Source organism: Pelobates fuscus, chromosome 2, assembly GCF_036172605.1.
Source record: "Pelobates fuscus isolate aPelFus1 chromosome 2, aPelFus1.pri, whole genome shotgun sequence".
Classification (NCBI taxonomy): Eukaryota; Metazoa; Chordata; class Amphibia; order Anura; family Pelobatidae; genus Pelobates; species Pelobates fuscus.
Genome location: NC_086318.1, coordinates 88,122,988 through 88,148,475, shown reverse-complemented (window position 1 = coordinate 88,148,475; position 25,488 = coordinate 88,122,988). Strand labels below are relative to the sequence as shown.

At 38.6% G+C, this 25,488-nt stretch overlaps 1 protein-coding gene across 1 annotated transcript in view; it reads right to left on the bottom strand.

The window, feature by feature from the left end:
- FARSB (phenylalanyl-tRNA synthetase subunit beta) overlaps positions 1-25,488 on the bottom strand; it is a 58,414-nt gene that overhangs the window by 22,972 nt on the left and 9,954 nt on the right. Inside the window, exons 3-15 of the mRNA XM_063440987.1 lie at positions 24,785-24,939; positions 24,114-24,186; positions 22,103-22,218; positions 20,960-21,110; positions 20,061-20,169; positions 18,807-18,877; positions 18,625-18,686; positions 16,221-16,272; positions 15,243-15,304; positions 12,672-12,879; positions 11,198-11,278; positions 6,460-6,552; positions 6,181-6,298 (exon numbers count right to left, since the gene is read on the bottom strand). Of these exons, the coding sequence (XP_063297057.1) occupies positions 6,181-6,298; positions 6,460-6,552; positions 11,198-11,278; positions 12,672-12,879; positions 15,243-15,304; positions 16,221-16,272; positions 18,625-18,686; positions 18,807-18,877; positions 20,061-20,169; positions 20,960-21,110; positions 22,103-22,218; positions 24,114-24,186; positions 24,785-24,939 (1,351 nt within the window). The remainder of the gene's footprint in view (positions 1-6,180; positions 6,299-6,459; positions 6,553-11,197; positions 11,279-12,671; positions 12,880-15,242; positions 15,305-16,220; positions 16,273-18,624; positions 18,687-18,806; positions 18,878-20,060; positions 20,170-20,959; positions 21,111-22,102; positions 22,219-24,113; positions 24,187-24,784; positions 24,940-25,488) is intronic.

Here is a 25,488-nt window from a genome sequence, read left to right as displayed (position 1 = left end):
GATAGGCGCAACGGGGTAGGAAGCTTCTCGCTTCCATGCCTGTACAGCTCGGTCTTGGCCGTGTATTGCAATTACTTATTGTATCTCTCCCCATGTCTACTTCTTTCTAGGCTGATGTCCTCCCCCCCTTTTTATTTATTTATTTATTTTTTTGTATATATATATATATATATATATATATATATATATATTATTTTTTTTTTTTTTGTGTATATTTATTTATTGATTTATTTATTTTTTCTCTCTTTCTTTTCCTTCTCCTTCTCTCCCCCTTTCACGCTTCGTCTATCCTCCCTAATACTTTGGTAAGTATCTCTTTCGGTTATATTATCTGCCCCAGAGTCTTATGTGTTAGTACTTGCGGATTATGTGTGCTTCCTTGATCCGTTTGCGGGGATCCTCTTCCACTCTGGGTTGGATCTGTCTCGGTTAACGGCAGCGGGTAGCGGCTTCGGCGGTGGTAGGCCCCATTCTGCGAGGATCTTTGCTCCAGCCTCAGGTGTAGCGATGGGCACCGTCTTGCCTTCATGCATGATGAGCAGCTTTACCGGGAAGCCCCATCTGTAAGGCTTTTTGTGGATCCTGAGCTGTTCAGTAACACCTGAGAAGGTTTTTCTTTTTTGCAGCGTTGCGGCTGATATGTCAGCGTATATCGTTGTTCCCTGGTATGGAGGTGGCAAAGTGGAGCGCAGTCTGCTTGCCCTCATGATATCTTCTTTCACATGAAAGTAATGTAGTCTCACTAGTACATCTCTAGGAGTCTCCTGTGTAAGGAATCTGGGTTTTGGTACTCTATGGTACCTGTCTAGCAGCAGCATGTCCTGGTGTATATCTGGAATCAGCATTTTAAATAGTCCTTGCAGGTGTGCATGCAGCTCCGCCACCCCGACTGATTCTGCTATTCCCCTCAACCGCAGGTTATTTCGGCGGGAGCGATCTTCCATATCTGCCATTTTGGTTTCAAACCTTGCTATGGTATCTTCCATGTCAGTTATGGCTCTCTTGATATCATTTGTGTCCTCAGCCTGGTCGGCCATTTTATCTTCCAGTGAGGAGGTTCTCATTTCTACATCCTGAATTTCTGACCTGATTTCTTTTATTGAGGCTTGGATGGTGTTTTGTATGTTTGCCTGCATGTCTTCTAGCATTCTCTGCAGAACGCTCTGTGTAACTGGGCCGTCGTCCGCGGCATCCCTGGACATGTGACGGGCGCCATCTTGGGCCTCCTCCGCCGTTTCCGCGGCTTTTACTGGGGCGTTGCGGGCATTGAAGAAGCTTGCCTTGTCATTCCTTTCCGTTTGGCGTCTGCCCTTCTGTTGGGACATCTCTTGGGGTATGTGTGTCACGTTTCGGGAGAACGTTGCGCTTAGAATTATGGCCAGTGCAGCGGAGCTACCCTCTCATGCGACCGTCTCGGTTGCGCTCCAGGCCACGCCCTCCACAAAAACAACTTTTAATACATTTGATAGATGGGCCATGATAATATGCTGTATTTTCTTTGCATGCTTAAATATGGATGCTTTTTGTAAAAATAAACTAAATGTTTTGCAGCTTTCTGCACTAAAAGCCTGCCCATTTTAGCCACTTCCTCCAATCTAACACTCTAGGCCTCGTAATCAATAAAGCCTACAGCAAGCTCCACTGAGCCAAGACATGCTTTGCAAGGACAAATCATTGGCTGAGAGCATCACATGAGCACTTTCAACCAATGACCTAAGCCCTGCACCACCGGACTTGGCACAGAGATGCAGCTTACAGGGGCATAGCAGGAGGAAGCAAATGGTTTGCCTAATTACTCTGGGAGTACATTACAATGTTCACATTTTTATAACACATTACCACACTACAGCCCTTCACTACATTGTAAGGTTATTCTGTATGGTGTAAAAAAATAAATAAATAAAAAAGTGAATTTATGATGGCAGGATGACTGCTGTGGTGGTTATGGTGCTGTTGGCATGTCCCACGGTTCTGTGACAAATAATAGGAGGTGGGGTTTTTTTATTCTTTTTTTTTTACACAAACCAAGGGAATCCCTGGGTGAATGTGACCCAGTCCCTCACTCAGCATGTTAGAAAATTAAGGACAGTAGCAATTTCATTTACCGAATGCGCTAGCTCTTGTGCTCATCCATTTAATGCCATCCAAATATGGTAAAAAAAAAAAATAATTAAAATAGGAAAGGAAAAATGAAAGTTTAATATGTTATGCCACTTTCTAGAACTATCTACCTGGAAACTTTAATTACACTTCATTACTAGCTATCATTATAAAATATCCAATTATTTGCTGATCTCTGATCGTAAAATAACCAAATTAACAGGCTGCAAACATGTGCACAATAACATGCGGCAGGCGTTCCGTAAACGCCTTTAACAATACAAACAGTGCGCTTACATGTGTGAGGCTGGCCCATTATTTACGGTATACCTGTGCAATTCCCAAAAGCACCTAATGAATGGAATACATAGAACAATGTCTACAGAGGTCAGTGGCCAACAGTGACACACAGAAAGAAAACTATCAATCTGATAGCAGAAGATGAAAATACCAGAAGAATGGCATAAACAGTAGACAACTCAGATAAAATAAAAGCCAAAATGAGCAGCAGACACTGCCCTTTTAAAAGTAAGGGGAGAAATTAGGAACAGACGTCAAAGCGCTGCGCTCCAGCTGTATGTTGTCAAGCTTCAAACGCTCACTATCGTATGTTCTCCCTCTATGTCCGGAGGACGGAGGTTTGAACTCACGTTATCGGTTGTTGGAATAACCACTGCACATCACCGAACAGCATGAATATACACATCTAAGCAGTGCGGGCCTCTACTTTTAATTATCTGTATGCCATATATTCATTGCACAGGAATTTACTGGTTATGGTGAAATCAAAAAGCAAAAAAATTATGTTCGCTCCACCAAGAATTCATAATATACTGCATGGCTGTGGCGTACCACCAGCATCGTAAGAAGGGAGCTTGACAGCTTCTAAGTTTTAAATAATTACTAAGAATCTGCAACCAATTTTATTATAACTGAGGTGATGGGATGGGGCACTTATACAAAGCCAAGGGAACACTAGAACTGGCTGAGAAGATTCAGCTTCTTCCTGATGAGGTGAGAATATTATTGAATTATATTGGTAAAGCTAAATTATAGAATGAAAATTATATATATATTCATCGGATGTCACTCAGTCACTGCCAGTGCTCTTAAAGATTTCTATAGGAGTGCTGTATATATTCCGGATTAGTAGTTCGGCTGCCAACTTTATTCTAAAGGCTGTATAGCCAACAGCAGACCCACGTAAAATCGATGAATTAAAATGTGCGAAAAATAGAAAAGGTGCATTGAATCAGTAAGTTAGTGTGCTGAAAGCCATATTATTAAGTTACTTACAGCTATACAAATTGCAAGAAAATTTTAAAAATAAAAAGATATCTGGAAATAGCTAGCAAAACAGAGGTAATATTATCGGGTCATGTTTAAAATAAATAAACAGCATTAAGAACATAGGAACGTTCCCAACACCATAACAACTTAATGTGATGGACTTCAGTATGAACTATTTTTCTCATTGCCCATTGAGAGTGTAATTCTTCCTCACACTGCAGTGCAGACCGGAACGGAAGCAGAGAGGCAGAAATTAAATCCAGCTTTAGTTTTTAATGGGTGGAAGTGTTCCTTTAAAAGGGAAAGGTCGCACTAATATTAAATATTTGTTTCCATCCACTTTGTGCAAATTCTAAAGAAAAAGAAGTCATGAAAAGGAGGGAAAGATCTCACGTTGTCTGTGATTTAAATTATAGCTTTCCTTTGTTTTGGAAATAAATATGTATATTAAGACCTCACACCATTGTTACAACCTACACGAGACAACTGTGTCTTAGAAGGCTAGGGAGTTTTCAGCACACAGATATGGGCACGTAGTCTAAGAATCAGAATGCTGCAGTATGCTGCCCTCTACCAATCGTATTAAGAATAGCAAGCATGTTTTATGTGTTGCAAGTATACTTCGGATTTCCTTTTTCTTTTTATTCAGGAAAGACTGCATGTACAATGCAAAAACATGCAAAAAAATACCAGTCTCAAAAAAGGTTCTCTTTAGAGAACAACAAAAGATATACAAAAAAAAGGGGGTAGTGGGGTTGAGAAGGAAGGGGGAGAAAATTCAGTGCGATAATTTAAACGCACCTAAATATATAGGGAAGACCCTAGGCATTAGAGACATAATCTCACCAAGTGTCTCATCTCTAATAGAAGGGGGAATAGCATATGGTAAACTGTAGACGTTAATTTCGTCCATCAGGTGGGTTTCTTCAACTATAGTGATCCCCTCTCAGTGAGGAGTTGTCTACAAGCCAGACCGCAGCCAGAATTATCATATTAAAAAGAGTTTGAGCACAAGAGGAAAAGCCCTGAAGCAGAAAAAAGAATCCAGCTTGAAAGGTCTCCAAAGGATGGCCACAAGAGTCCCCCCACTTGTAAAGGTATGCCTTCTGCTGACCACAGTCTCCCTCAGGAGTCCAAAGGGGTCTTTCCCATTCTAAAAACTGATGTAGAGTTGTGTACTATCTGACCAATATTTTAATATTCTATATATTTGCTGTTGAGAAGTAATATAACTTTAGCAGCTGCTTTCTAAATATCTGCCCAGGAACCAAAGTCTAGCACGCCTCCCAAGATAGAGTAAGGAACCCCATACCGTAGAGTTAGAACAAATATTAGTACATATTAAAGGAATAAGACCTTTTTGGTAGGATCATTTTAAACAAACACTGTTGGAGCAGTGAAGGAGGCTTGATGAACCTGGTCTAGTTGGTCAAAATTTCCGAGCTACACATATCTGAAAAAAGCCTTTGCAGGAGCCAATTATGGAAGAAGCACTTCTCAAGTGTAAATATCTTTGGATACCAAGGAACAAGTTTTATGTGAGTGAAAACGTAAGACAGAGAAGTACATACGTAAATATGCACTGGTCAACGGCAACTCCATGTAGAGAACACTATCCAAATTATTTGAATAGGAGACACTGCCCTCTACTGGTTTCCAGTAATATCACAAATCCATGGTATAGATTTGGAATTGTTGAGTTTATCCATTCTACTGGTTGTTTTGACAACAAAAATTTACATAAACAATAATACATAATTAGCCTATTTAATCAAGAACTCAATGGGTTACCAGTTTAAAAAAAAAAAAAAAAAAAAAGTGTGGCAGAATAACTAGTTTTCAAATATAAAATTAAGGACCTAAAGTGTACCTCTTCACCACCCTAACAAGTGCTTCTAAATAGGTATGACTTTCTCCTCAAAGTGGACCAGTGAATCTTTGAAATAAGCAAACCAAAAGATCACTTCTAAAACTAAATGTAATGGGACAAACATCTCACATAGAGGAAGTGTTCTGGAGCCAATATTATGATTGGTCAAAATGTTACCTTGAGCAACTTCAAGCATTCGTAACAATGCAAAGTCAAAGCATATATAATAATACAAGGAGTTTACTGTCCCTTTCTCCATGCAGTCGCTTTTAAATAACACTTTATTTACTTACCCGATTCCAGCATTGAGGTCTCACGGCGCTGGGTCACTCTCTGCCTCCTCAGACACTAGCCGACGTAGGGACTACTACGCATTCTTTATGCTGGATATCCACAAGTTCCATAAAAAACACGCAGGAAGCGCATCTATAGGCTGTCTAGTACAGCCACTAAAGACAATCTTCGTACTGTAATGTAAACATTGCAGTTTATCTAAAACAGATTAAATGGTCTGGGTGCCTATAATGTCTTTTTAAATGAACTTGCACTCCATTCCAGCAACAAAGTCTGAGATGAGCTCCTCAAAAAAAAAAAAATTTTATCACAGCAACTATGGTGCATGTGCTTCACTTGTACACTATACAGTTTTGGTTGTCTGAATTTTATTTTTATTTTTTATTGCAGGTAATGGAAAAAACTACTCACCTCCACAAATATGTTGGCTTGCAGTAAACAAGGGGAGAGGAACAATCATGCAAATTAAGACAAGATGGCTGCTTCCATTGAATTACATTTTTTACAAAGGCAACAGATCAACATGAACTGAATATTTGTGAACTTATGCGCCAGTGAATATATTGTAACCACACACTAAATTTGGAGGAAGAAACATACCAAAAGTCTAATTAATGGGTTCTTACCTCGGGAGGAGTCCTTCACTACAATATCAGACATCTCAAACAGCTTTAGTGGTAGAGGCATTTTTCGATTGGCTGCAATGGTTTTTAACAGGCCTGGTAGCAGGGTCGTACGGGCCACCTGATTGTTAGTGACACATATAGAACACAGAATGTAAGAGATACTTCACTTCAATCAAACTGTTAAACGCAAAGTTTATACCTTGGCAAAATTAACTTTTTTCAGCATTTTTTCTTCGAGGGTCAATAAAGTAAAGTAAAATAAAAAAAAATGTGACTGACCTGGAATTCAGCAGTTTTAGGATTAGCGATATGCACGGCATTTGTGGATGACACAGGAACTCCAAGTTTATCAGCAATATCATCAACTGAGCACTGCAAGAAAATATAGTCTACTTCAATACTAAACCAGAACAGATGCCTGCGGTAGACTCGCTGCTGTGAACTGTAACAGACACAACACCTAGACAGCCACAAGAATAGAAACTACAATCAGAAACAAAAACTCAGCCCACCCCCCAAAAAAATAAAGTTTGTAATGCAGCTGTAAAAGACCTAGCAGCGCAAAGTGCCAATAAATAGAACATACTTACTTTTAACAAGCTCATAAGAAATCAAGAAATAGCCTGGACACACCAATAGCGGGACCAGGAAAATTACAGGATATTTGGCAGCAACTTTGCGTCGGCCATCATTAAGTGTGCAAGAGATGGCAACACACCCTGTACAAACAAATTTAACCCCTTAACCCCTTAAGGACACATGACATGTGTGACATGTCATGATTCCCTTTTATTCCAGAAGTTTGGTCCTTAAGGGGTTAAAGAGACACTACAGTCACCAAAACAACTACAGCATAAAAAAGTTGTTCTGGCGTCTAAATCCTGTCCCTGCAAGCATTTTAATGAAAACACGTCCTTTTCATAGAAAATGCAGTGTTTACATTACTACCTAGGAACACATCTAGTAGCAGTCATTCAGATGGCCACTAGAGTGGCTTCATGGATCAGTGCTGCACAGTGTGCAGTATCTATGTTCAGCGTCTCCACTAGGGATCGACCGATATTGATTTTTTTTTTTTTTTTTTAGAGCAGATACCGATAATCTGAACTTTGAGGCCGATAACTTACCAATCTTCTGTACATTTACGGTTTTGAAAAATTAATATTTCTACACAAATCTTTTTTTTTTATTAAGGTTGTCAGGATATTTATATCGGCAGACATTTTGTGCAATGATAGAAATTAAAATGTATATTGTCAGAATCACTCTGAACAGAGCAGACTCCATTTTGGATTTCAAGCTAACAAAGACACAAATTTCTATCCTTTCTGTGACTAACCTAGCCGGAGCGAAAGAATGCATTGTATATACAAACCAAGTGATAAGAAATGAGAACGGGGGATGGATTCTCTGTCTAGATGCTAATGGAATAGAAATAATTCTAAACCCAGACATTTGTGACAGAGAAGATTAAATAATTTAATTTTACTTTCTAAATATTACAAGATTCCATTGTAAGTTAGGGTTCAGTTTTAGTTTAAGCTGTCATTTTAGAAATTATGACAGAAATTGCAGACACTAAGACTGAGGCAAACTCTTTGAACTCTTTGAACTTAACCATAAAGATAAGCTAAATAACGTCAGAATAGCCACCAGGAAAAGTTAACTCTTTCCTGGATAGGAATGTTTAGTGGGACGAGACTGCCCTCTATAGACCAAATACTTAAATTGCTATCTGGAAGGTAACCACACCTCCAGTTTTCTATTGGTCTATCACCTAGTGACGAACAGAGAATCTTTCCCTTTAAAAAGTTAAGAGAGAGGTAAGCAAGAGAGTGAGCAGTCGGGGGCAAAGCAGTCGGAAGCGGGCGAAGTCAAAGAGTCGGAGTTGAAGTGAGTTGGAGTTTGGGTTTCAGATTCGGCCATGCAGAGAAATCCATGACAGATATCCACTCCAGGACAGAATTTCTTACACACCAATCACACATCCATTCAGTTCCTGAGACTACCTTCCTAATCTGATGAGAATGTCTACTCAACTGGTAATTATACTGGTTTCATTTAATTAATCTAAACGAATTAACATTTTCTAATAGCATGATATATGACTGGATAAATCACGATCAGATTTCGATATTAAGAAATCTTAGTTACTAAAGAATATATAGTTATAGCATCCCATTCTGCAGGTGGGAAAATAATAATGATATGCTAACATGTGATGTAATCACACTAATATATCGTGTTATTTATCCAGGTGTATTGATTTGCTCTAAAATAAGATAAAATATCTGTTTAGGCAAGTTAAAATTCTGCCTATAGAACATGGTAGATTACTCTTATTGGATGGTTCCAGGAAATGACTAATGAGCTGGTTTAGATGTTGTGTTAATTAAAATTACATGAAATAGGATAATATATGCCTAGAAGGACCTAACCAGCATTGAAAGGGTTAATCAAACTGTTAGCTAAAGTTTTATGGCCTTACGCTGCAAGCTGTGTGAAACTTTCTATTTCTTTCTCTGAAGTAGTACTATCATAAATCTTGTCTTGACAATTGACTGTGTTAACCATTGGAATGTGTATTGCCATTGTATTGCATACTCAAGTTATCCTGAATATTCATTGATTATTATCGCGCATGTTACTTATTATTATTTAATTTGTCACAATAAATTGTATCTATTTTTATAACAAATTGTGATTTTATTCATATGGAATACATTTCACTTACATGATAACGATCTTTGGGATCGGAGAATTGAAATAGTGGGCAATTCTCAACTGTTTACTATTATCCCATAAATATCTGGCAGGGAGCTCTTACTTACCTCTCCTTCAGCTCCTGTCAGCTCCCTCCGCGCCGGTCCGTTCAGCACCTCTGTCAGCTCCCAGTGTAAGTCGCACGAGAGCCACGGGGTCATAGTGCAGCCGCGGGACTTACACTGGGAGCTGCACGGACCTGCGCGGAGGAGGAGGGAGCTGACAGGAGATGCAGGAGAGGTAAGTAACAGCTCTGTCAGTCCCCCTCCTACACAGCCCATCCACTGGACCACCAGGGAGTGAGAGCTCCCCTCCCTGCCATGTATCAAGCAGGGAGGGGGGGACGGAAAAAAATAAAATAATAATTAAATAAAAAATAATAATTAAATAAAAAAAAATTAAAATAATTAAAAAATAATAATAAAATTGCCCACCCCCCACCAAGGCTCTGCAACACACACACACACACACACACTGCACTCATACACACACACTGTAAATAAATATTCAATTAATATATTTTTTTAGGATCTAATTTTATTTAGAAATTTACCAGTAGCTGCTGCATTTCCCACCCTAGTCTTATACTCGAGTCAATAAGGTTTACCAGTTTTTTGGGGTAAAATTAGGGGCCTTATATTCGGGTTGGCTTATACTCGAGTATATACGGTATCTAAAAAAAAGTTTGTCCCCCTTTTTTACTGACTGTGCTATTTTCTCTTCTGTGTGTGATTTGGAAGCTCTTATAACTTGCTTAGCCTCTTTCTGCCTAATCTTATAGATCATTCTGACTTCCTCACTCTGGGTTTTTTTATAATTACTAAATGCTAACTTTTTGTTTTTTACCATTTTGGCCACATCTGCGGAGTACCACAGTGGTTTCTTGAATTTTTTGCTTTTACTGACAAGCCTAATGCAATTTTCTGTTGCCTTCAGTAGTGCAACTTTTAAATAATCCCATTTCTCTTGGGCAGTGGCTATGAATTTGGGTAAGGTAGCAGTGTGTAAATGTGGGGGTGTATTTGTGTATTGGGCAGTGGCTATGAATTTGGGTAAGGTAACAGTGTGTAAATGTGGGGGTGTATTTGTGTATTGGGCAGTGGCTATGAATTTGGGTACGGTAGCAGTGTGTAAATGCAGGGGTGTATTTGTGTGTTGGGTAGTGGCTATGAATTTGGGTAAGGTAGCAGTGTGTAAATGCGGGGGTGTATTTGTGTATTGGGCAGTGGATATGAATTTGGGTAAGGTAGCAGTGTGTAAATGCAGGGGTGTATATGTGTGTTGGGTAGTGGCTATGAATTTGGGTAAGGTAGCAGTGTGTAAATGTGGGGGTGTATTTGTGTATTGGGCAGTGGCTATGAATTTGGGTAAGGTAGCAGTGTGTAAATGCAGGGGTGTATTTGTGTGTTGGGTAGAGGCTATGAATTTGGGTAAGGTAGCAGTGTGTAAATGCGGGGGTGTATTAGTGTATTGGGCCGTGGCTATGATCTTGGGTAAGGTAGCAGTGTGTAAATGTGAGGGTGTATGTGTACATCCATACAGATTATAGAAAACCTACCCTGTACAGCTGAGTTCAAAAAAGGGTAAATACAACTGCTGGTGATTTAGCTAGTAGAGGGGACAGACTTGTTTTAATACTAACTTGAACTGGATCTTGCACACATTGTGGATGGCATGTTCACTTTAATATTCTATGTTTAACATACAAGAGTATGTAATGTGTCTCCTAGGCAGAACATTCATTAGAAAGGGAAACAGTCCCTTCTCTGGAATTTACAACAATGACAAAGCATCACAATTACCTATAATTTGTGCTAAACGTTTTGTTTTCATGAGATGTTCAGTTCTCTTTTACATTTATATTAAAGATTCAGCAAATTGCATCACAATCCATCTCAGACAGGGCACAGCCAGGGCAGACATTGCAAATGAAGAGAAGAAATAGAAACCTTGCTTGTTTAATTTCTCCTCTTCTCTGTACGCTTTCCCTATGCCGACTGTCAGATGGAAAGGACAGATCTTATAACAATGACTGTCAGGGAGCCAAGATCGAGGAGCCCAACTGCAAAATATAGAGGTAAGAATTTCTATATTTAATTTTACTTTTCACACATCCGAAAAACACAGATTTGTTAAATATAGAGATAAGCCTATAGATTACTAAAAAAAACTAAACAAAACAAAAAAACAGAGAACTGACAGTGCCCCTTGAAAGCTAGTTTCAGAATTAAAAAAAACAAGTATATAAAATTACCAGAGCAAATGTCAAGGCTTCAGTGAATCCAGCTGCAGCCAAGTCCTGACGTAGTAACTCTGTCAATTTATTTAAAGGTAACTGAAGAGACAGACAAGATATAAAACATTAAAAACACAAACAAGAATATCTCAGCATGTTCATAAGCACGTCAAATAAACAATGTAATCCATCTTAAAATTGGATTTGCAGCACTGAGAACTAATCAGATCTATGACATTGTTTGCTAATTTGTTTCCACATTTAAATAATTAAATCTACATTTGTTTGAAAATGGTTTTATTGCATATATAAAATAATGCACAAATCTATAGGCCATCACTATCCTATAGATAACCACCATTTTAGAGCATTAAAGTATTCTAAGCAACAAAAACACTTCACCTTAATTTTAGTGCATTACCCTGTCCCTGCAGTCTGAGAATGTGAGCATTGCCGTTTGTAAGAAATGGCAATGTTTACATTTGTCATTCAGTATGCCTCTAGTGGCTGTCAATTAAACAACCATTAAGGGGACTTCCTAGTGAAGACTTTCCATATAAGTGAACTTTCCCAACACCGGAAAGAAACTGAAACATCTCAGCCAATCCTGGCCATTAGTGGGAGTGATTAATTACTCTACAAGTGAGAATATGATAGCTAGTGGTGACTTGTACAGTATGCACGCGCTAAACAAATGCTACAATGAGCAAACTAAAACTAAAACCTATTGTAATTTGGTTAAAAAGCAGAGAGACCGTGAATCTCTGTTCTACAGCCTACTCAAGACACTTAGGCTGTTATGGTGCTTGGAGTGTTCCTGAAACAAAAAATAAAATGTGGAATTTTAAGAGCAATTAAAAAAAAAACCCTAACACAAACATGAAAAATAAAATATAACATGTATCCTAACCACTGCCAAACAGTTTAGAAACACAGAGCAAATCAATAACAGTCTGGCCCCCTGCAAGTGGAGAAGTGAAGCGGCCATCATTTTTTTATTTTTATTATTTTAGCATAATCAGAAGCAGGAGGCCCTCTGGAGCCAACATTGCAGATTGCTTCCTGGAGTTTATTTCGTATGCACGGAATCCGTATAACCTCCAGCTCAACAATGAACGTTGACAGCTGCAATATGGATATTGATGGAGCCCTCTGGTTATTCTCAAAACATTTTTGCAGCAGGTGATCAGTTTAGGGTTGCAGGTCTGGTTGTGGATTGTTCTTTATTGGGACCCAAGGAAAAAATAAAAATACTAAATTTCAGAGACTGTGGCTCAGCAACAGATGGAAGGCCACAGGTTGTCTATCCCAGAGCTACACAAAAACCCAGGTCAGAACTTATGTGAAAAAAAAAACAGAGGCACTAAATATCAGGGACATTTTCATTCAGAAGCTTGATTCAAGCTTTTAATAATTACAACTATTTCCTTGGTTTAATCAGTTTTTTTTGCAGTAGTGTATCATGTTAACTAATGTCCAAAGAGACAGTTACCTGATTAGCTATGGTGTAAGTTTTCGGGATGACCATCTCAATGTTATTGAAACCGTAGGCAACAGCGGCATCCTCTACAATGTCGCAGGCATGGATGATATCTGCTCGCGTTGGCGGGATTTCAACCTCTATTTGCTTCCCGTCTTCCAGCACTTCTGATTTCAGGCACATTCGGGTGAGCAACTTCGCCAGGTTTGCTGGTGTCTCGCTGATTCCGGGGGGAGAGTAACATAAAAAGTAAACAAACAATGTCTGTGTGAATATTGAAAGCAATTCTTAATTTGATTCCTCAAGTTCTAACTGACTAACTCGTTTTTAAGACTTTATGGAAAATTTATAAGAACTTATAATAAGTATATTGGGTTATATTTTGCATAAGAAACAAAAACTGAAAACAACTACAGAGAAATCTTTTCCAGCTTTATGGACAAAGAAAATATACACCATCTTTTATACCAACAATCAGCTAAGTATTGTGAGAATTTTTTGTCAAACAATTTTTATTGAAATTTTCTTTCTTGTTGCATCAGTGCATGGTTGGGTACAGAAATAAAGAAAGGACATGGTTCATATAAAATTTGCGACAAGAGATTACTTATGTCCACGGAGAAGAACGGGTCAAGAGTGAAACAGCCAAACTGACATGATGATACAATAGTGTAGGGACATCAGCGACATACCTTATAAGCACAAAAGTGCGACTAAGTGAGAAAGGTACAGTCTGGCTGTCTTCTAAGTGTAGCCCTAACCAAGGTGGCAGTGGGGTAGGGGGGAAGGGAGGGAGGAGGGGTGTTGGTGAGGTAGGGGCGATTAGGCTCCAGTTAAGTAACTGAACTAGGCTAAACACATGTATTGTATCTGGCCAGACAGTAGTCAAAATTGTAGATAGTAAGACTGAATAAAGTAAGTATTTAAACTAAACATAAAACTTTGAACCACAACTTAGCAACAGCATCCTTTGTGTATTTAAGTCCCTGGTAATGAGGTCGGGATTACCGCAAAAGTGAAGGTGACAGCTCGCGTTGGGTCCCATGCTTGTGTGCTGGTTCGTTGTGCATGGTCGTTCCTCAGACAAGTCAAGCCCAGGTTTAATAGAAAATGTGTTGCTTCGGAAGGTGTAGATATTTTGTGTACAGTCCCTTCGTGTGACACCACTAGGAAGCTGGGTGATCTCCAATGATATTCCACGCCTGCTGATCTAAGCTGGCTGGTAACAGGATTCAGGGATCTTCTCCATGCAAAGTGGACCTTGTGAGATCTTGGTAGAAGGAGAGTGTAGAGCCTTCAACAGTTAGAGGCTTCTTGCCCGGTAGTGCTTCAGCAAGGATTGTTCATCCTGTGAAGTGGAACAGCGGACGATTACGTCTTGTCACCGTCGCTGAAGCTCTGTCTGAGATCGGAAGTCGATAGATCCCATCTAGTGAAAACTTCTTTGCCTGGATTGGTGGAAGTACTGAGGCCACAAGTCGCCGCATGTAGCGAGAGCTCTTCTGGCGTGATTGGGTCAGGTATATCCCTTATTTTCAAGTGGATGCGCCGTGACCTGTCATCAAGAGCTGTGTAGTGGAGTAAAAGGGCTTGTTGAGTAGCTTGTAGGGTTAAAACAGTGTCCCTTAGGGATGACAGGCGCATCTTGAAGTCTGATGTCGCCCTCCGATGCTTTTACTCTGTTACAGATTGTATATCTGCTTTTATAACTGCCACATCGGCTGCTAAAAGGCCCTTAATCTCTGAAACCAGATTACGAAAGTGTGACCAGGGCCGATCCCTCCGAGTCACTCGAAGGGTGAGGTACCGGTTCATAGGCCGTGTCAGGCTGCATTACACCAGTACAGGCCGGCATGGTCTCGAGTCCCACTGCAGCCATTTTGGTCTGTGGCTGCGGTTGGGGCATGGACCTGATGTCTCTGGTCCCCGAGGGTGGCTCCTGGTTCAGCTTCTTTGTCCGTTGCCCTATGTTTGGTGTCCGATCAGGTAGAGGAGCGGGCGGGAAAGCCTCCGGTATCAGAGTCCTCAAAGGGCTCTAGGCTGCCAAGTAGTGCAGACCGTTCTAGGCCTGTGGGTGGTCTGTAGGCCCCAGACCTCCGCTTTTGTCGTTTCGCTTTGGCGGCGTGTAGAAAAGGCATTGGATGCCTCTTGATGTGCACCTCGGGGTATGCAGGTGCTAATGAAAGGCAGTGGAGGGGTTGATTCCTCTGAAAACGGGTTTTTATTCAGCTTCGTGATCGGAGAGGTGCGAGATGGCGTCCACTCCGGCTCTGCCCCCTGTATTGTGAGAATTTGACTCCATAAGAGCAGCTTCAAAATCTCTGTTCTATAATGAATTTTAAAAGTAAAGGCAATCCTGGCTAAAAAAAGAAAAAAAATACAAAAAAAAAAATTCTTTCATCTGGGTTTATTCACTAAATACTGAATTAGTTAACGCAATATTTAAGCAGAGGAGTTGGAGATTTTTGTTTCTAATTTGACTTTTCATCCATAAGTTATTAACTTGCTGCCACTTTGTTTTGATTGAATACACCCAGTGGTTTCACTGCCCAAAGAGAATATACCAACATCCTGATGCCTTACCAGATTCCAACTTTACTGTTAATTTTCTCTGATTGCACAGTCTCTTTCCAATACGCCAGCTCCTGCAGAAAGAAAAAGTAAAGACAAAAGACAAAGGGCCAATTGTAAAGTGGATACAATGAAACACTACAAAGCTGACCAATACGGAAGAAATATTTCACTAAATAATATTAGCATGTACTAATTCTAAAGAATGCACCCTAGATTTGCTAGTAAATAGAGGGAAATACGCATTTTTAACCATAGCCACAACAAAATAAATATATAATTTTAAATAATTTTTTTTTTTTTTTTAAATGTACTTGATTTGGCTAGTAAAGTAGAGATCGACTAGAATACATCATTAACTGGAATCCTTAGATATTCCTGGAAAGGATAAATTACATCAGTCTGGAAATACTACTAGAATGTTAATTAACTTATCACACACCCTATGTGCGTGTGTGTATGTATTTAGTTGAAATCTAATAACACAGTTTAACAGAATCTGCATGGAATGGGATGTCTTGCTTTTTTAGTGGCATTATATGTAGCATTTCCAATAACATTGTGAGTAAAGTGCTACCGATCCTGAGACATTGTGGATATAGATCACAATTCAGAAAACAAACACAGAACGAAACAGGATTGTCTCTTACAATACTCAAGTAGTGATAACACTTATGGCAATAAACACATTATCTGTTCTGTACCTTCTGCCTAATACACATGCATTCTACTAGTTAGTACGTTTTTAAACACAGACTCCCCAGTTGCATCCACTACAGATACAATGCCTTATAGATTAAATGCTCTGCCTAATGCAATAAAGCCGTTTTTTTCCTACAGAATTTATGCAGACATTTCATTGCCAATATGTCATTACTTGGTTGAAGAGACAGATAATACAAGCCTAGTCTGTTCTAGATTGACAAAATAGAATTTGTACATGAGAAACTAGCTAGCCCCTGTGTAATTTAAATCATAAACCATTCTCACCGGGTAAAAAGTGCTCCTTCCATCTGGGTAAATAACTTCAGCCTCCTCCACGCTGGAAACCGTAAAATAAAGATAATATAGCAATAAGTGCACAATTTAAAATTGCTGTGCTAGATCCTGCTAACAAAAGGTGTGCATTTTACTGCAGATCCCAACATGAGGACTCGCTGACAATCAGTGGTGGATTCAAGCCTTGCAGACTGAAAGGAATCCCTGCTGGGTTTCCTTACTCATCTCATTTAGGCAATATTATTATTATTATTATATTGCTCTAGTGGAATGTGTCTTTAAAATTAAAAAAAAAAGAAAAAAATAAAGGACTACTGCCAATGTGTTGGCAATTCCTTCTTTTTATGCCACCCTAATCATGTCCTGTATTGCCTTCATTCCATTTCCATACGGCACTGTGGAAAATGATGAATGCGGAGGAGCTGGAAAGAGGCTTTGAAGGCAAAAAAAACAACAACAAAAAAAACAGTTTAATGGAGAGCATTCAGACGTGCAGGAGCAGCTACAATGGCATCAGAAACACAAATCTGTTATAATTGTTATGTTATTTTTGTTTCCCTACATCCAAAGTTAAATGAAAGTCAAGGATTGTCTTTTTTTTATTACAATGCAATATTTCAAGTTTCTGTAATATTTCTAATTGTTAGCGGAGGCTTAAAAAGTTCCAAGTAAATTTCAGGGTCAATTTCTGCAGATTCTGGAAAGTACAGCTCTCCTAAATCCAAAAGTAACATGCACCCTTTTTATACTACATAAAATGTTATTTGCAACAGCTTACTAAAAGTTTGCACCAGTTTATTTTAAACTTTCTATAAACGGTGTTTAAATGAATCCTGTAGGACAAGCATAGAAACTGAACAGGCTTACCTGGTGTATTAACTTGGGCCTAAATTTTATTTTTGAATAAACTTTTCAATCAATGGAGAATTTATTTGATCTTTGTGATTGTTTGAAAGAAAAACTGAATCAAAAATATTAAATGGAGGCCTTAGTTAGTTTTATGCATCAACTGTAGAGCAAGTTTAAAGTCTTTCATCTCTCTGAGCTAAAATGATTAGACTGTGATTGATAAAGCGATCTGTTTGCCATTTTTGGAGAAAGGATTAGGTTATTGAACGCTGGAAAGAAATATACTCCACACAATAAAGTAGAATACTTGTGATGTTGCTCTGAAGTCAGGATATTGCACTAAATTATAACCAGTGATAAATTAGCTTTAAACGGCTCTGTCACTTTACAGGATTTTAAATATTATGTTTACTTATCCCATATACTTTACAAACACAAATTTGTGAGGTGTGGAAAATAAACTTAAAATGTAAAAATCCACACTTTTTAACCTGCACGTGGGTGCCTCCATTTTAGCTCCCTGGCAATCATTGTTATAAGTTCTGTCTATTTGCATAGAGCAAACATACGGAGAACAGGAGAAATAAACAAGGTTTCTTTTTCTCTTCTTCAGTCACAATGTTTGCCCTTGCTTTGTCTGTTCTGAACTGCATTATGAAGTAATTTGCTAAATCTTAAAATATAAATTTAAAAGGAAAGCATCACATGAAAAAAATAAAAGATGATTACCGCAATTTATAGGGGACTTGTTTTCTTCAACTGTGTAATCATGTTCTCCTTTAATTGACAACTGTAATCTAACTAAAAAAAGTGTACAGAGGCTAGCTGACCTGACCCTTAAATCTCATACACAGAATCCTGAGTATCATGCTCTTGAGTACTAAGTTTTGGTCTCCTTTATACTTTGCTTTATGTTTCTAATAATTCTCTATATGCCAACTAATGACACTGCAGGGAGACTCACTGCCCATACTGCGCCCTGGGGTGCATTGATTAGGTAGTGCGTTGGTTTATAACTACACCTGTATATAATCACAAGCCTAGCAAGCTGTTTTGTCCCCTAACAAAAAACAAACATTACAAGCCTGATGTAATAACTCCAATATACACTCTCAACCAGCTACTGCTATTATGCAATCCGTGCCTATATAAAATGACTAAGATAGCACAGCAGAACAGAATTGACAATTAATCGTTAGTACTTCATGATATTTTAGTTCATCTCATATCATCAACCTGTTTAGTTAAGCTTGGTTAACAAAAATATATATAAAAATGTGCGAATCCTCATGCCACTGTCAATCTGTATTGATGTATTGAAATACGCTGTTGTGGCGACCGTTAATATACTGTACTCATCTGCACACCAAAAATAAAGAATTAAAAAAAAAAAAAGTGTACAGAATTGTACATATGATACTATGCCACCCATTAACCATAGAAATAAAACACAAACAAAAAAACCCGTAGTATTCATTTTAAGCAGTATAATAAAAAATTGTTACAAAGTTTCAAAACAAACTATACTTCTGTGTGTTTTACTTACGTGAAGGGCTCTGCACAATATTCACTGAACATGGTAACCAAGATATCCAGGGTTATTTTAGCCTGTCAAAATAAAATAATTTGAGGTTTTAAATAGATGCACACAGGCCAAATCCACCTGGCTTTGCAGTCTACTTTAGAAAGAGTAAAAAGTTATCAGTTCTGTGATGCCTTGCACTGTACCTTCGTTAAATCAGTAGCAGTACACTCTATGAACACGTTGCGAGTATTCAGACTGATTTTCGAATGATTACCTAAATTAAAAAACACATTGAAATAAGCCATTAGACAGAAGTTTTAACAGAGAACAAAGTCTAGTATTTTGCTGGACACCCTTTCAATAGTACTGCTTAATATCTAGTAGATTATGAACCAAAGGATCTAAGCAAATTTCGGAAATTTTCGTGATACCCCACTAGTCATAATGGTAGTGCCTGATCAACAGTGAAGAGCACATGAAGCAAAGACTTGGTCTAGCACAATAATTATTAAATAGACACTATAGGCACCCAGACCACTTCAGCTCATTGAACTGGTCTGTGTGTTTAGTCCAGGTCCCTTATCTCTGCAAAAGCAATTATTTCAGTTTTTAATTAAATACCTTTGAGGATTAACTCCACCTCTAGTGGCAGTCTACAAGACGGCCACTGGAGGGACTTCTGGGTCATTGCCTTACGGACGCTGGACGTCCTCCTGCTATGCAAGAGGACATCCAGCGTCATGTAAACCCCACATACATACAACTACAACGTTATTTTCCTGGCACTATAGTTTCCCTTTAACTGGCCATGCCACATGTTTGCAAACTATGCTTCCAAAGATGTTTATCCAGCTTCGAAGCAGCTGAGCATAAAATGGGACATACAGTGCACAACATATGGGGTGCCTAGGCTAGTTATCACTATGACCTCCATGCATCTATGGAGTCGCTAACTAATAATCACACAATCTGGGATAAAAGGTCATACATCATCATAAAGGGGCTTTTCTTCTGCTTTTAGAAGTGGTCATGGAGAAACCAATCTGTTTATGCAGGGTTTTAGCTTGAAACGCTGCAAATACAGGGTAATCTGCACTTTTGTGCAGGGGGCTAGTTACACTACCGTCACACGTGACTTGGGCAGCCTGGAACTTTGTTCCAAACGGTGTAATGTTGGTCCTATGCAAAAGTTACATCTGTCACAAGCATGTACTGCACGCTAGCAACGGATGTGATCACCTTCACTTGCAGGTAGCACTGTGAGCTATGTAAAGCTTTCTCTCCCAGCCATTCACATTAAATTAAACGGAGCTCTCCCTCCGTTCGAACAATTGGACTCCTCTGCCTTACTGACATTTAAAAATCCATCCATTGGATTACTAGTAAAGGAAACTCTCAGGATAAATGTAAGTCTCAGGCTCTATTCATGACTTAAGGAAGGACAGTAGCACTCTTACCATTAATTATTGGTGGCATAGATAATACAACCCCATTACTGTCATAGATTACAGGGTAAACAGGTTTATCTTCAATGATGTGCAGGAAGTGCTTGAGATGGCTGTCAGTCTGAGGACAACAAAATATAATAATATTTAATTAGACTAACTAGATTGGCATGGAAACTAAAAATGACAGTCGTTAAAAGGGACGGTGTCACGTGGATTTATTGATTTCAAACCTTAATATCATACTATTTTACTGCATTACAGAGCTTGTAACTATAAAATAAAAAAATTATAATTAGAATCCCTTTGTTTATGAACCCTAGTCACACCTCCCTGCATGTGACTTGCACAGCCTTCCATAAACACTTTCTGTAAAGAGAGCCCTATTTAGGCTTTCTTTATTGCAAGTTCTGTTTAATTAAGATTTTCTTATCCCCTGCTATGTTAATAGCTTGCTAGACCATGCAAGAGCCTCCTGTATGTGATTAAAGTTCAATTTAGAGATTGAGATACAATTATTTAAGGTAAATTACATCTGTTTGAAAGTGAAACCAGTTGTTTTTTCATGCAGGCTCTGTCAATCATAGCCAGGGGAGGTGTGGCTAGGGCTGCATAAACAGAAACAAAGTGATTTAACTCCTAAATGACAGTGAATTGAGCAGTGAAATTGCAGGGGAATGATCTATACACTAAAACTGCTTTATTTAGCTAAAGTAATTTAGGTGACTATAGTGTTCCTTTAAAAACTGTAAAATCAAAGGTTTGAAAAGCAACATATCAACATATTTTCTTGAATCTATTTCTAGAAATGTCAATAGAAATGTGAATAGCATCTAGGATTATATAGCCTGTAACTATAAATTGCACTTTGCTTTCTGAAGAACATAATTTAGTGCTTAACACGTGCTCACCCTGTAGAGCTCCATCAGCTCAGGTGCTGTGTACTCCTTGGTTTGATTCAAGGGCTTAAATCTGATCTCAGCAGGTGGTTTAGCGGTGTATATAAAGGGTCCAGATATTGTGTCGAGATCATGTGTTCCAATGGCCACCAATGCCCTCCGCCTACAAAGAGATAAGAAACAAATGCTATTTACTAGATATACACTGGGAACAAGAATGATGTAACCTGGAAAAATTACATTTCAACTCTAGAGATGAGGTGAGGCAAAGGCAAGTATAAGAAACCTGAACCAGCCCCTTGTGGGTTCCGCCATCTTGGCAGGTCCTCGAGAGTACTGCATTGAGTTCTATAGAGAATCCCGTAAGTTTATTCACAGACAGAGCCAATTCCCTACAGCAGTCACTGGTGAGGGCTGTGGGGGATTGACACTTCTAGGCGATACTGTGGTAGCTCCACCCAGTTTCTAGTATGGTCAGGCGGAGGAAAAATACTGAGACAAAGTACAACGCTGCTTTAACATAATGATCTGTCAGCCAACAACTGAAAGAGAATTATGGGAATTGCATTCTAACAGCTGCTGGCAGGCCAGTGCTGTTCGTCTGTGCTAGAATGTTATATAGATATCAGATTACAAGCAAACTAAGCTTTACTAGATTAAAACATCCAAAACCTAAAGTAAAATTTAAGTAGTTTAACCCCTTAAGGACACATGACATGTGTGACATGTCATGATTCCCTTTTATTCCAGAAGTTTGGTCCTTAAGGGGTTAAAGTAGCCTGGTCACAAAGTTTTTTTGAGCATTTCATAAACACACAATCTTTATAGAATGCTCACACAGACATTGTGGAATTTCACTGAAGCCTCAAGTCTAAAAAAAACATGACAAAAATTGGAGCTACTGCTGTCAAGTTTTAAATCGGTTGCCATAGCTGTTGCTAGATTGTATCTTTACAAATTGTTAAAAAAAAAAACAAGACATCAAATAATAATTGTGAGAATGTTATATTTTGATAATAACAAAGATCCCCGCATATGAGAGAGACGCTTTGAATAACATTTCAAAATCACACAAATACACAATACATAAATATTTAATAAATTCACAGTCAATCCCACAAACCCAAAATACATGGCAGAAACGACAGACCGTACCTGCAGATGTTCTGATGAAGCTTTTCTTGCAGATCAATGAAGCTGTCATATCTCTCCTGAGTAAAGGTTATATTCCTGAGAACGGCGGCCACTGCATAAGGGCGAACTGCAGCCGTCTACATTAAAATTAAAGTCAAATTAAAGTGAAAATTAAGACAGAGTGCTTTATACAAAACATGAATTCTGAGTAATTGCAGAACTTGTGCAAAAAATTGCCATACTTCCTTGAATGAACTTTTGCTCACTTCACAGTCACAGCTATTAATAGAAGACATGCCAGGTTCACCTTAACTGCTCCTTGGGTAGTAAATAGATAAATCATAAAGAGAAATGATAACCATTTACTTAGAAGTTGTAGTGCTTGCCCTTATCTTCTATCCCGCAGTCCAGCACCATCATTCACAGAGGTCTGTGGAGGTTACACTACAGTATGACCCAGCTTTCAGCACCACCTTCCTCCTGCCCCTCTCTATAGCGACTGGCCCTGCTTGGGGACACTTTACTGTGTAGGGCAATTTTCCCTTATGGCAGCAACATGTTGGTTGTTCTTGTTCCTATACCCCCCAAACAAGCTTGAGAAATGCACAAATAGCACATAGTACAATAAAACACTCACTGTAACCAAGAGCAAGAGAACCACTTTAAAAAGGATTCTCCGACTCTACCATGTCACTCAATCCCCTCCACAGAGGTCTATGCAAGAACTACGGTAATTAGCAGGTGGAGGACAAGACATTTGTAGTGTTAAATTAAAAGCCATACATTTGTTAAGATATTGCTAGCATAATGTATAGATATAAGATATAATTGTATGCTTTTATAATTGTATGCTGCGTGCACTTTAAGTGAATAAACTCTAAAAGTGTATGTAAAAAAAAAAAAAATTAATAGATGAAGAGGGTTTATGAGAGCATCATGTTCAACAACTTAAAGGGCACCTGTCATAGTACATTAACCCCTTAAGGACACATGACATGTGTGACAGGTCATGATTCCCTTTTATTCCAGAAGTTTGGTCCTTAAGGGGTTAAACGGACACTCCAGACTCTAAAGCATTTGAGCTTGATGAAAACCTTTATGCATGAAGAGCGTGTCCTCTTGTTATCATTTTGGAAATAGCAGAGATTGCAATAGAAATGTACACTTATATAAATGATACGGGTTAGACTCCCTGACTCTTCAAGCAGACAACATGTTCTGTTATTTCCTGGTTTGGTTAGCTTAATTGAAATGAAATCAAGAGGTAGCAATTGCCCAGAGCACCTGCCTTGCAAAGACTTCCCATTAAGCTGCATTGGGAAGTCTTTGATTGGACAGCCACAGAAAGTCTGGGCGGGGTTAGAAAAGGAGGGCTTGCAAAGGTGGCAAACAATAAATCTGCTGTTTTTAGATATAACAGCATGCATGTTTTCTTTGTAGTATATCTACTAAACAGTGATTTTTTTATTAATTTTGTATTTGAGCAGGATTGTCCCTTTAAATGTATGCTCTTTTTAAAGTATCTATATATTGTACTTGCAGATTTGCTAAGTGATGTACAGATTTGAGAAAAAAAAAAATATTTAAAGAAAGACAAAGAAGGACTATCAGGGAGAGCAGGAAAGAGCGCAAACTGTTCAGACGTGAGTGTTACACAAGTGTAACACCAACAAACATAAGGACCTGGCAGTATTGGTTCAGAGGTGAGGTCAGTTTACATATAAAGTCTATAATATAATTTACATTGAATACATCCTTCAACCCTGATACAATGTATTCAATGCATTTTGGGGGGAGGGGGAAAGGGGTGGGAAAGGGAAGGATTTACATTAACATGAACCTGTCATTACAGGTTCACTTAAAGAGAAAAAAGAAACACAAAACAACACTATAAAAAATGCACTCCAGAGAAGATTTGCAACTCAGTAAATATATTGCATAATTATTCTACTGAGTGTACACCACTATATGGGTTAACTGATCCCCCTGTTCAGAAGGGACAACCACCATTTAGTTGAAACACAAAACCTACCTCCTCTGTAATAAAAAGTCTCTGCAGCTGTTTGTCAGATGGAGTGACGCGTTTATACCTGGGTGCATCTATCCTGAAAGTACAATAAAAGGGAACGACTTATTACACATTAAGAAAGAGAAATGCAGATAAAATGTAATGCTTGCAATACAAATTCTGTAAAACAACTAGCGATTGACGCTTACTGCGGGGCAACTAAAATGTTTATCAATACTTTCATTAGGACAGTATAAATTTGGTATTAATTTATACACAGTCTTCCAAAGTGGATTTCATCAAAAGTGTTAAGTGGGTCAGTCACTTCTGTCCCCTTAACAAGATTGCATTACTGTATCCCGGCCTGAAGATGGCGCGTTCTCTCTGAATCTTCTGCCGGCCTCACTTGTCAGGAGCCGCATCACACATGTAGCAGTAAGTTTAATTAAGTGGCAATTACACACACACAAAAAAATCCAATGCAAGCCATGTGCAACGAATCACTTAAAAACTGCCAAAATTCCACTTTGCCACAAATGGTACAGATGCTGCAGTTTCCAACTGTGGTTAAATGCCCACGTATAGAGCACTAACAATGGTTCCCAAAAACTGCCAAACTCATACTGTGATGTTAAATTAATCAGCCTTTCATTTTTCTATCACTACAGATGTTACAGATAATAGGATATGAATACCTTTCTTTGAACACCTGAAGCCCACGCACAAGTCCCTCCAGGCACAAGAGGTCGTAGCGGTTGGCTGGTACATCGATTTTGAATAGCACAATGTCTGAAGCACCATCTGCTTTGCCATCACCTTTTTCCTTGCTGATAATTTCTTTCTCTGAGGTCTGGAACCAAAATAATACATACAAAGTAAACTTAGCAAGTCTAATGATAGAAGAGTCTCACTAAATGTAACTCCAAGGCAATGATAATTATTTTATGATATTAGTGTATGCTTATTCACACAAGAAAAACAATTATGAGAATAACATGTATAGCTTGGAGGAAAGACGAGACAGGGGGGATATGATAGAAACATTTAAATACATAAAGGGAATCAACACAGTAAAGGAGGAGACTATATTTAAAAGAAGAAAAACTACCACAACATAGTCTTAAATTAGAGGGGCAAAGGTTTAAAAATAATATCAGGAAGTATTACTTTACTGAGAGGGTAGTGGATGCATGGAATAGCCTTCCAGCTGAAGTGGTAGAGGTTAACACAGTAAAGGAGTTTAAGCATGCGTGGGATAGGTATAAGGCTATCCTAACTATAAGATAAGGACAGGGACTGATGAAAGTATTTAGAAAACTGGGCAGACTAGATGGGCCGAATGGTTCTTATCTGCCGTCACATTCTATGTTTCTAACTTGCAGCATTATATTTATTCACA